The 12,201-nt window shown below is 36.0% G+C and overlaps 1 protein-coding gene across 1 annotated transcript in view; it reads left to right on the top strand.

Annotated features, from left to right (window-relative positions):
* Window positions 1-2,562, top strand: part of NOX3 (NADPH oxidase 3) — a 98,119-nt gene extending 95,557 nt beyond the window's left edge. The window contains exon 13 of the mRNA XM_043963256.1: window positions 2,436-2,562. Coding sequence (XP_043819191.1) covers window positions 2,436-2,562 — 127 coding nt within the window. The remainder of the gene's footprint in view (window positions 1-2,435) is intronic.
* The last annotated feature ends 9,639 nt before the right edge of the window (window positions 2,563-12,201 follow it).

Raw genomic sequence — 12,201 nt, 5'->3', positions numbered from 1 at the left:
TAGGTCAAGGGCACATAGCTGTGCCACCCCACAAAAAATAACTTTTAAAATTGATTCCTTTCTTTGCATTTTCTGTGTCTATCACAGTGTCTAGAACATAACTGATGCTTAATAAAAAGCTTAAATCAAATCAAGAAACATTAAGTACCTACTCTGCCTAGCACCGGGGATACAAAGGCCACAAGGAAGCTGAGTCTTCTCAAGGGGCTCACAGTCTGATGGTAGAGACAACATGAAAACAACTATGTTCAAACAAGACACATAGAGGAGAAAATCAACAGAGGGAAGGAAGTAGAATTAAATATTTTATTCTAGAGATGAGTTTCCTTAAGGCAGGAAATTACACTCAGTGGTCTTTCTTCCCTTTCTCCCTTCCTTCCCTTTTGCCTAAAGAGGCTAGGGAATGGGACTGGAGTGTGCCATAGAATAGAACTGAATTAACCCTACTTTTCCATATAAAAACAGCTAAGCAATACCTCCTAACAGAATGATTGCAACTGACAATGCTTGTTTCCATTTTTGTAAATGATACTATTAACAGAAAGAAGGGAGTGAGTGCTTTCATTGTTTGTAACCAACATTGTCAAGCAAATTTGATGCCTTTTAGAATATGTTGCAGTCATTGTGTGTAGTATTCTTTTTTCTTCTTTCTTTACTGTGTCACTTCATGCAAGGATTCTCATGTTTCTCTCAGTTTTTCCTTATTTATTGGTCCTTACAGGACAATAATATTCCATCATATTCATGTCAAAATTTGTTCAACATTCTCCAATAATTGATAATGTTTCCAACTTTAATTTATTCAGTCATTAATTCAGTCAATATTTATTAAGTTCCTCCTATGTAGAAGGCACTGTCCTAGGCATTGGAGAAATAAAACAAAATAGCCCTTGCCCTCAAAGAGTTTATATTCCATAGGAGTGAAATAACATGTGTATAGTCATGGGTATACACAGAGCATGGGCCAGGTGGACCACTACAGTAGTGCTTGAATTACCAATTAGGTAATGAGGGCTGCATATGCATGCCTTTGTACACCAAGCGGTCAATACAAAATATGCACAAAGCAAATATGAAATTCATGGGGGGTAGCATTAAAAACTCAAGATGAAGAAAGGTTTTAGGTAGTCGGCAGGGCTTGAATTGAGTCTCAAAGGAGACTGGTGACCCTCCGAGTCACAGGCAAAGAGGGAGTGCATTCTATGCTGTGGGGACAGCCTGTACAAAGGGCATGGAAAGGGGAAGTGGAATAAGATGTATAAAAGAAAACCAATTTGGATAAAACAGTGTGAGTGATGAGTGGTAATCCACATTGGGAAAGATATGTTGGAATCAGATTACAACGAGTTTTAAATGTCAAATCAAGGGGTTTATATTCCATTCCAGTTGTAATAGATAACCACTGAAGATTCTGAATAAGGGGAGTAACATAGTCAGACCTATGCTTGAAGAATATCAGTTTGGTGTCTGGGAAACATGGCGGGGGGGGGGGGGTTAGGGGAAGAGAGTGAATTGTATTTGAAGAGAATAGAAACACGGAAACCAGTTAGGAGGAAACTGTAATAGTCCATGAAAGAGGTAATAATGGACCTAACTAGGGGTGTTAACCCTTAACTATGTGAGTTAGGAGAAGAAAATGGATATGAAATGCCATAGAAGTAAAATTGACAAGATTTGGCAAGTGACCACATACAGGGGTTGAGAGACCTTCTGATTAAGGATGACAGAGATTCCAAGCCCAGCATTATAACCACTGTGCAACCCAGGAATACCAGACTCTGAGAATTTCAGTGATCCACCATGAAGTCTTCCTTAGCTTGCTCTCTAGTTTTCTCTTCTTCAAGGTTATTGACAAAATAATATGGCAAGCTGATCTATAACATCATCAAAGCCCTATTTCTTCCTGATTTTAGATATTGGATCCTTGAACCACAGGTATGAGAGTCCCAGGCTGATGTTCTACCCAGGACAACTGACAATAGCTGCTGCCTTCTTGTTTCCACAACTCACTAGGTCTAGCTTTCTATTTTTGGTAACACAAAATACTTTGTCCATGCAGATGTACAAGTTACACTATTAGTATCTATTCCTTTCAGCATTTTTTTAGCCTCTTTTCTTTCCATTTCAACATCAAGTATTGTTCTTTCATTTCATCCTTTTAAAAATGCAAATAAACCTGGAAAGAAGCACACATTGAATCAATAATTCCTTAATAAGAATTGGTTTTTATCAAATTAGTTTCCTCTCTGTAATGACAAGAGGGAACCCAGAGCATAATTGTTGAAAGTCTAGGCTGGAGAGGGAGCCTAAAAGTTAGGTGAAAGTAGAAGAGAAGAGAAATAGAAACTTGAAGACAAACCTCACCTACTTCACCCTATAACCCTGAGCTAGCCTTGGCTCTTCTAACACTTCTCTTGATTTTGTCTTTACTACAGCAGTAACATTGGTGTATTCTTCTGTGGACCCAAAGCTCTCTCCAAAACTCTGGAAAAGATGTGTGGCTTATATTCATCAGCTGACCCCAAAGGTGTTCATTTTCATTACAACAAAGAAAACTTCTAGTTCACATTTTGCAGTTTATCATTGTATGCTTCAACATTGATACTTTATGAATATGTGATTTTAATAATGTATCTTCTGCCAGTGCAGACCGCCTCTCTACAACTTCTTACCCTGTGTGATTCTTGTCTATCTATGACTTCTCATGTGTTTCCACCCAACATACTAGAGGCCTCCCTCTGGTTCTTTAAGTATTGTCCATTTGTTACTTCTAATTCTCCCCGTATAACTGACCCACCTCCTTTGTAGTCATATATGTTCTTTTTCTACATTTACATAATGTCTTGCAGGTCACCAGCACCAAAAGGTTTGGGGATATGTATACTCATGATGCCTTTAGCATCATCATTTCTTTACTTATAATTTTGACTCTTTACAGATCATATTGTTCTATTACCAAATTCATAACTAGATAGAATCACAAAGACAATTATTGTGAATGAAAGGAATATTTGTGTCAGCAAGCAGTTTTTGGATCAATGAGAGCATTGTGCAGTTTGCCAAATGTAATTTAACTGAATCTCCTCTCCCTACCCAATTCTAAATCCAAATCATTATCCATCTGCTTTGTTTGTGCAAGATATATATTGCTGGACTAACTCAACTGCCTGTCTTGCTGAAATATACATTGTCATTCATTTTGTTTCTGTGCTGTTGATGGACCAATATCTCTCATATCATTATAAATTTCAATATGAAGACTTTGTATTATTTCATCACTACATGCAAAGAGTATAATGTAATGTGAACAGAGCATTTAAAATTACTATCAATAATAAACTCTTGGGTTTTGGGGGACTCTGCAAGATATCTTCCAGGAGAGCAGTGGATTAAAAATTATGTTCATATGTCACCTTGCCTTATATTTTCTATGAAGTCAATATGAAGAAGATTGTTGAACATCATTACCCCCCAAATCACACCAACCCACAACAGTCATTCATTATTGTTATATATGAACAGGTGGAACCTGTTGGAGGCAAGCCTTCAAGGCTATATGTTGTTTGTCAAATCAAATGTTTTTGGGAAATAAATAAATAATATACATAGTGTTAGGGCCAAATTCAGTATGGGTAGAGTTAATTGGGCAGCTTGCCATAATATTGGGGTTCAGAAAATAATAAGAGATCTCTAGGTCTAGAGTTAACTGCTTTTTCCTTAGTTGTTTCTCCTAGACTGATAAGAAAGGAGATTAACAGCATCTTTTCCACAAACAAATCAGGTTTTATTAATGGAAACAAATTTACAACATAAGTGAAGTTAATAGTTCCAAGGACAATGAGAAAGGGAATAGGGGAAAGGAAAGTTACAACCCACTTCCCAGATGATTAGAATCTAACTCTCTGAGGTAAAAAGACTCCCAGGCACCTCAAACAAGCTCTGCTTCCTCAGCTACCCAGAACAGCCAGCCTTGCTTCAATAACACAAACTCACTACCACCTGGAATCTGTAGTTCCAAGGAGAATCAGCTGTGCACTGTCTCCCAGTTCTGTCCAAAGGTCAAACACAACCAGCTCCTCTCTCCCTCTCCCTCTCCCTCTCCCTCTCCCTCTCCCTCTCCCTCTCCCTGTCTCCAATTGTTTCAACATACCCCTGGGCTGTCCCCATTATAATTTGGCCAGGACCTTGTGGGCATAGGGGAACTCCTAGGTGGGGCTTTTTCAAAGTTACATCTTTTCTGTCTGACCATAATGAAGAAAAGATGGGGTCATAGAAACCCCAAATCACAATTAATTCCTTACAATAGCATATGCATTTCACAATCACTGTCACTGTATAACTTTAAAGATATGGTTGGACTACAACCATAGGTTGTGTAAGATAGCTACTCAGGTACCTTCCAACTCTCAAAATCTCTAATTCTAGTCAGCTGGAGTATAATGAACTTAATAGAGAAAGAAATTTTAAAGATCAACTAGTCCAGGAGTTCTTACCATTTTTTGTGTCATTGACTTCTTTGGCAATCTGCTGAAACCTTTGGACTTTCTTTCAGAATAATGTTCCTAAAATGCATAAAATAAAGCACATAGGATTACAAAGGAGACTATTTTGAAATTAAGATATCAAAAAAATTTAGAAAATAAATTCACAAACTCCAGGTTGAGAACCTTTAATCTAATTCAAGAAAGAAACAGATATCCCAAAAGGTTAACAATTATGATAATTAGAGGCAGGATTCAAATCCATATTCTTTGACTATAAATTTAGTGCTCTTTGCACTTTACCACATTGAATTGTTTAATCTGTTCTCATGCTTTCATCAAAGATATTCTTGATATAAATATAGAAACCAGTCTCCTAAAGTTGTTTATTCAGATAATAAAAGAAACATATGGGTTGGTAGCCATTGGTGTCATCTTTTTGTAGCTGAAGCACCATATGCAATATTTCCATTCCTTTGAAATCTTCCTCACAGAATCACACAATGTCAGAGTTGAAAGTGACCTGAGAGGTCATCTTGAACAATCCATACCTGAGCAAGGATATTCACAAAAGCATCAGTGATAACTGGGCTTTCAGTCTGCTTGAATAGCTTCAATGATGAAGAAATAACTCTAGTTAATTGGCCGACCCCTTCCAGAATTCTGAATAATTCTAAGTGCTAAGAAGTGTTTTCCTGACTTTGAGGCTGAAATCTGCTTCCCTGAAAATTGCATCCATTGTTCCTACTTCTATCACCTGAGGAGAAGCACACATTTAATCTCTTTTCTATATGAAAGTCCTTCAACTATTTAAAGATAGCTATAATTTCCCCTCCAAATCTTCTCTGAACTTAAACATTGAGTTCTTTCAGTTGACTGTCACATAGAATGATCACCCATCCTCTAATCAATGGTTGCTCTACTCAAGACATCTTCTGCTTTGTTGATGTCTTTCATAAAAGGGTGCCCAGACTTAACACATCACTATAAATGTAGTTTCACCAGGGCAGAATAAAATGAGACTACCTTTCCCTCATTCTGGACACTCCCTCACATCAGATCTTGTTAAACTGTTGATTTGTTTTATTTTGTGGGAAAAAACAAGCATTTCCATAAAATAGTATAATTTTTAAAGATTGCATATGAAACTAAAAATCTATTATGTACAATTTGCTATTCTAATTACATACATAATAAATATAAACATATATAATTTACATATGATCGTTTTTTTTTCTTTTTTTCAATTGAATTGTTGATTTATAGTGAGCAACTAAAACTCCAAGATCTTTTTCTGTACAAATAATTGTGTAGGCACAACTTTTCAGTTCATTTTTCATAGATGATTTTTCAAACCTAAGTGCAGGTACATTTATCCCTATTGAATTTCAGCTTATTAAAATCAGACCATTATTTTAGTCTATTACTGTTTTTGAATCTTGACTCTGTTGTTCAACGTGTTTAGCAATCCTTTCCTGCAAAGTTGATTACCATATTTTGATGCCATCATCCAAGCAATTTATAAAAATTTAACCAAATGGTTCCAAAGGGGAACCCAGGATACTCCTTTAGACACCTCCTTTCAGGTTGACTGTAATCTATAATCTATCAATATTCTCTTTTGATTTTCTTATACCAACAGTTGCTAATTCACTTCACAGTCATCTAACCTTCATCTCTCCATCATTCCAACAAGAATATCATTAGAGATATTGGCCAATTTCTTGTTGAAATCAAGGAATATTATGTTTACAGTATTCATCTGGTATACCAGTTTAATAATCCTGTCACAAAAAGAAACAAATTTAATCTGGCATGACCTTTTCTTGATGACTCTATGCTAATTCCTAATAAACATTGCTTCCTTTTCTAAATGCTCACACACTGTCCCTTTAATAAAATATCATAGAATTTTGCCAGAAAGTAAAGTGTTTTACTTATCTATAATTTGAAAGACTGCAAGGTATAAAGAATAGATTCTGAAGTCTGGAGTCATGGCACGGGTATCAATGCAACCTCAGACACTGTCAAGCTAGTGGTCTTATCCCTTCTTTAATATGTCTTTTGCCCCCAATATATCTGTAAAAAGCCCTTTGTAGATTGTCTTCAGCATTCATTGCCAATTTCATATTATTCTGCTCCTAAGACTATGCTTCAAGAGCACCCTTCTGATTGGACATCAGTTCACCATCTTTGCTTCCATCTTTTGAACATGTCTTTCAAACATTATACTCCCCAGTGAGTTTCCTGTGCTTATAAACGTCTCCTAAGACAGTTCCTTCTTTTATTCTTTATTAGCAATTTGGATCCACACCTTCTTTGCAACCCCTATTCTTGAAGAGCTGTCTAGAACACTGATAAATGAAATAACTTGTCCCAGGTCACACAGCTAGTGTCAGAGCAAGGATTTGAACTCAGTCCTTCCTAACTGCAGATCCCATGTCCTACCCATTTCTCCATTCTGCCTTTTCTTAGTTTAGTTTATACTAAGCCACTGATGACTGGCTTTTGTGTGCAGCCTTTAAGCATGAGATCCACCTGTTTAACAGTGAAATATCAAGACCATGCTTTCTGAGCCTATAAATGAGAATGTCATATGCAACAGAGGCAAAAGCCTTCCTGAAATCAAAACAGATTACATTTATCACATCCACCTTATCTTTGTGGCCTGTCACTCTATTGTAGGAGGAAATTAAATTGCCTCCTATTACTTTCTTTCACAAAACCATGTTGGTTTCAATGTAATGCCTTGAGCTCTTCTAGATGATTGGGAATTGGCGATTTCTTTTGCAATCTTCCCAGGTACTAGATGTCAACACTGTAATTTCTTGGTTCATCCTTTCTTTTCCCTTTTTTTCAAAGAAAGCCACACTTGTTTGATAAGCCTCAGGGATTTCTTCTATATTCCATGTTTCCCTAAAATAATGACTAGGAGCTCTGCCGTAATATTTGTTCATTCCTTTAAGAAGTGAGCCAATAAGGTGTGCTATCAAGGAATGTGGATTTGAATACAAACAGGTTTTGAAAAGATACCTGTATGGAAATATAACTATGTATTTCTCCTTTTCTATTTGATTATACATCCACTATTCACAATCGAAAATTACTGAAGTCACGGTTTGCATTTGATCTTTCAACAGAGAGAAATTAAGATGTTAAAAGCCTCTCCTTTTTCACTATCTCATTGCTATCTTCCCTTCCCTTTCCATTCAGAAACATTTTTTCCTTTACTGCTATTAAATTTGTCCAATCATAAATATGTGTACTTTCATTTTGTCTAGTTTTTGCTACTTTCTTTATCTTTCTAGTTGCAGCTCATTTCTAGCTTTGAAATTTCTAATTTTCCATATGCCACCTTATATTACCCAATCTTGGGGTCACCATGCTACCCAGCCACATGTAAGTCAGTTGCCTGCACTCTAGATTCCTCCCAACAGAACTCAGATTCCTGCCCCTGAAAACCTAGGCCATGATTGATGAACTATCACTTTACCTTACACAATCCCAGGCCCAACACAATACTTCCTAACCATCTCCAAGTTATGCTATCTTCATGCCCTCCGACTCTTTCTCCCATATATCTTAGACAAATTGTCTTCCCCATCGGAATGTAAGTTCCCTGAGGGCAGGATTTTGTCATTTTTGTTTGTATTTATATCCCCAGTCTCTGATACATAGTAAGTGCTTAATAAATATTTATTCTTTCCTTCCTATCTTCATTCCTTTCCTGCATACCTTTGTTCCTTCCTTCCTTCTTTCATACATATAGAATCTTATATAGACAATATGTTTAAGCAACTGGCTCTCTTGTGTCTCAGTAATACTACTACATGGTCTCTGACATAAAACAACTTTTTTTTTCTCTAAAGTCAGTGTTGTCTCGTTAAATTTATTTCCAATTGGCCCCTTCTTACTAAAGTACAAAACCCAATAAATTTTTTTCTTTTTCTTTCTTTTTCTTAATTTTTCTTCTCTTTTCCCTTCAGGTCTAGTTTTTGCTTTTGTTTTTGATGTTGTGATCACATTCCTCAAGGTACCTATTTAATTTAGATCTCAAACTACTTTTTTCTTCTTAACAAGAAACAAATCAAGAATAGGATTTAGCCTAATTAATTCTTTTGCTTTGCACTTTAGGAAACAACACACTGAATTGTCCTTCTGACATGTATCTGAGTAAGTGCTAAGCAAGTAAAACACAAGCTCTAACAGGTACTACTGAGCCAGAAAGAGAGTACAGGTCCAGCAAAGAACACATTCATCTGTCACTCAATGATCAGGCTAAGTTCAGAAAGACATCCCCAGAAAGTGATTTCCAGGTAATTAATTTTAACATAGAAATTCATGTTCTGTTTCTAAATATGCTATGTGATGACCACAGTAATGTAAAGGAAAACAGCATTGAAAGACTACAAGACCTTGATCAACAGAATGACCAATCATGACTTCAGAATAATGAAGTATTCCTCCCTATTCTTGTCAAAGAAATGATAGACTGGTGGCACAGAATTAGATATATATTTTTGAGCATAATAAAATTTTAACTATATTTGTTACAAAGTTGGGTATCATTTTTTTCTTGAGGATTAATTAGTGAGTAGTGTTAGAGAAATAAAACAAAAACAAAGGAAAGAAAGGAACATCAGTAGAACATTTAAAACACAAAACACAGTGACTACAATAATTTAAGCAGAAGGAATAACCACACATATGCAAAAAAATTGAAAAGTAGATGTTGAAAAATTATAAATAACAGTCAGGGTTTGAAACAAGACATAGAAGGGACTCCCACCCCACCTCTTTGCAGAAGTGGGAGTTCCACAAGTATTGCTCATATCACATATTTTCAGACTTTTTCAATGTATTGATCATTTTGCTAATTTTCTCTACTTCTTTTTCTTTGTCTATAAAAAATATTATTTGTCATATGGGATGGCTCTCTGGGAAGGGAAGGATACTGGAGAAAACTATGGTGATGTTAAAAACAACATAAATAAGAATTTATTGAAAAATAAAGTACAAAAAATGAAACAAAAATTCAGAAGGGGAGAAAATAAGGAAATTTGTTGCAACTATATGTGTGTGTGTGTGTGTGTGTGTGTGTGTGTGTGTGTGCAGCTAGATGGCGCACTGGATAGAGCACGGGCCCTGGAGTCAGGAGTACCTGAGTTCAAATCCGGCCTCAGACACTTAACACTTACTAGCTGTGTGACCCTGGGCAAGTCACTTAACCCCAATTGCCTCACTAAAAAAAAAGTGTATATAACAGAATTTCATGCTTTCATATATAATCCTCTTTTTGTTCTTCTATGCATGTTGAAATATTATGTTTATAGATGACAGTTAAATTCTAATTTTTAAAAAGCAGGGGAAAGTTTATTTGTTTGTTTTTAAATAGTTGGCATGATATATTAGAAGAAAACTGGACTTTTAGTCCAAAGCAACCTCAATTCAAATCTCACCTCCAGAGCTCATTATATGGGCTCTAAGCCTCAGTTTCCTCATCTGTTAAGCAGGGATAATAATGCCTGTAGTATCTATTGCATAGGGTTGTTGTGAGTATAGAATAAGATCATGTGTATAAAGTGTTGTGTAGCCCTTAAAGAGCTATATAAAGTTCAGCTATTAGTATGTGTGAATGGGCTTTGCTCATCAGTGGTGGGAATACCCCCACCAAGAAAATCACTGTTCTTTTGAAGTGCTACATTCTACCCATAGATCTTTCCTGACCCATAGCTATTTGGGTGAATTAACCAAAGACATTCTGCTCCACCCTCTCATCCTAGTTTAGGTCTTAAATTGACTCCTCTTTATTTCAGCTATATTCATATCACCTTCAACTTTTACTCATAGACCTGTTTGCTTGTTGTGATCACACTCTTGAGCTGATTTAAGTTGGCTGGGTAGCCAATTGAGTTAGTGCATTAGTGTATATATATATACACATACATACACAAACATACACACATATATATATACACATATATTAGTATATAGTATGTATATATAGATATTCTAGATATATATTTTATATAGATATATATTGTATGTGTATATATTGTATATGTATATATGTGTGTGTGTGTGTGTGTATATATATATATATATATATATATATATATATATATATATATATATATATATATATATATATATATATATATATATATATATATATATATATATATATATATATATATATATATATATGTTGGATAAATACTAAAGATTGATAACGGACTTAAGCGACCTCAGAAGCCATTGAGTACAACCCTACCATTTCACAAATGAAGAAACTGAAGTCGAGGGAGATGAAGTGCTTGATGTACCCAAGGCCACAGAGAAAATAAAGTACATACCTCTTTGAATCTAAGTCCTCTGACTCCAAAACCAATGATCTTTCCACTGTACCAGTGGGCTGAGTTTAAATAGGAAGAGAAGATCAAACCACTTTCAATGATTCCAACCTACTGATTTCTGCAAAAGTATACAGATATAGATATGTGTATATGTATGTGTATGTGTGTATGTATGTATGTACATTTTATATACTTATATACAAATATATACTTACATACATACATGTGTATATATGTGGAGTTCATGGGGTGTTCAAGGAGGATTAGCACCTCTGGTCTGAGTGCTTGCCAAGCCCTTTTCAAGGCTACTCTTCCACCTTTGGTGTCCACCTTTACCTAGCTCTCACTTGTGCCTCCAAGAAACTGTAGGATACACAACTGGAAAACTGTCTAGCAGACAGGCTAAACCAGGTTATGGATAATTAATGGTCCTCAAACCCTTTGTTGAGTTAAGAGGGTGTTTATCCCAAACGTGAAGATTTCCCCTGGCAGAATGGACAGATGAGAACAATTTGTTCCCTCAGCCACGAAGGAGACTAAAGCAGGTGTTGTGAAGAGCTTAGAGCTTGGTCAGACATCAAAGACACCAAGGTTATCCAATGTATCCAAGGCCATTGCTGGTCATCCTGACTTTTGTCTCGCCACTGGACTTCAGGGACTCTGGAAGAGAGAGCAAGGCTGATGAGTTTGTACAACTTTGCCTCACTTAAATCCAATTAATACATGAGTCAAGACATCACCCTGTGATGTCATTGGACATCATCAAAATGAAGAACAAATAGCAACAATATGTACAGTATATGTTCATATATGTGTATGTATATATAATATGTATGCATGTGTATAAGTACATATATACATGAACACATCTATATATGGATAGGCTGCAATTTTATTAATGAAAAATATCCAAATATAGCCCCTAGATTATCCTAGAAGTAAGGACAATAAGAATTCATATGGTAATGAACCAAATAGTGGCAAGAAGGTGACCTCCAGGTGATCTGGCTGATCCCAGACCCCATGTTACACTTGAAATCTACTCACTGCTAACTTCTGGCACTTAAAATTCCTGGCTTCCTTCAAGAACCGATTTATATTCCACCTCCTTTAGGAAGCCTGTCCTAATCCCCTTGGTTTTTAGTGCTGTCTCTACCCTTAAATGAGCATCTGCATACCTATCTGTTTACATGTTGTCTCCCCAAGTTGAATGTCAAAGATGATTTTTCATTTCACTTCTATATCCCTAGTACCTAGCAGAATTCCTTGTATATAATAGAGACTCAAAAAATACTTGTTCAATTGGATTGGGGAAGGGGAGGGGGAATTTGGATAAGAAATCCCTGTGTGAGGACTGCTTGAAA

The sequence above is a fragment of the Dromiciops gliroides genome, chromosome 4, assembly GCF_019393635.1.
Source record: "Dromiciops gliroides isolate mDroGli1 chromosome 4, mDroGli1.pri, whole genome shotgun sequence".
Taxonomy (NCBI): Eukaryota; Metazoa; Chordata; class Mammalia; order Microbiotheria; family Microbiotheriidae; genus Dromiciops; species Dromiciops gliroides.
Note: the sequence above shows the minus strand (reverse complement) of the source record. Positions and strands in the feature narration are given on the sequence as shown.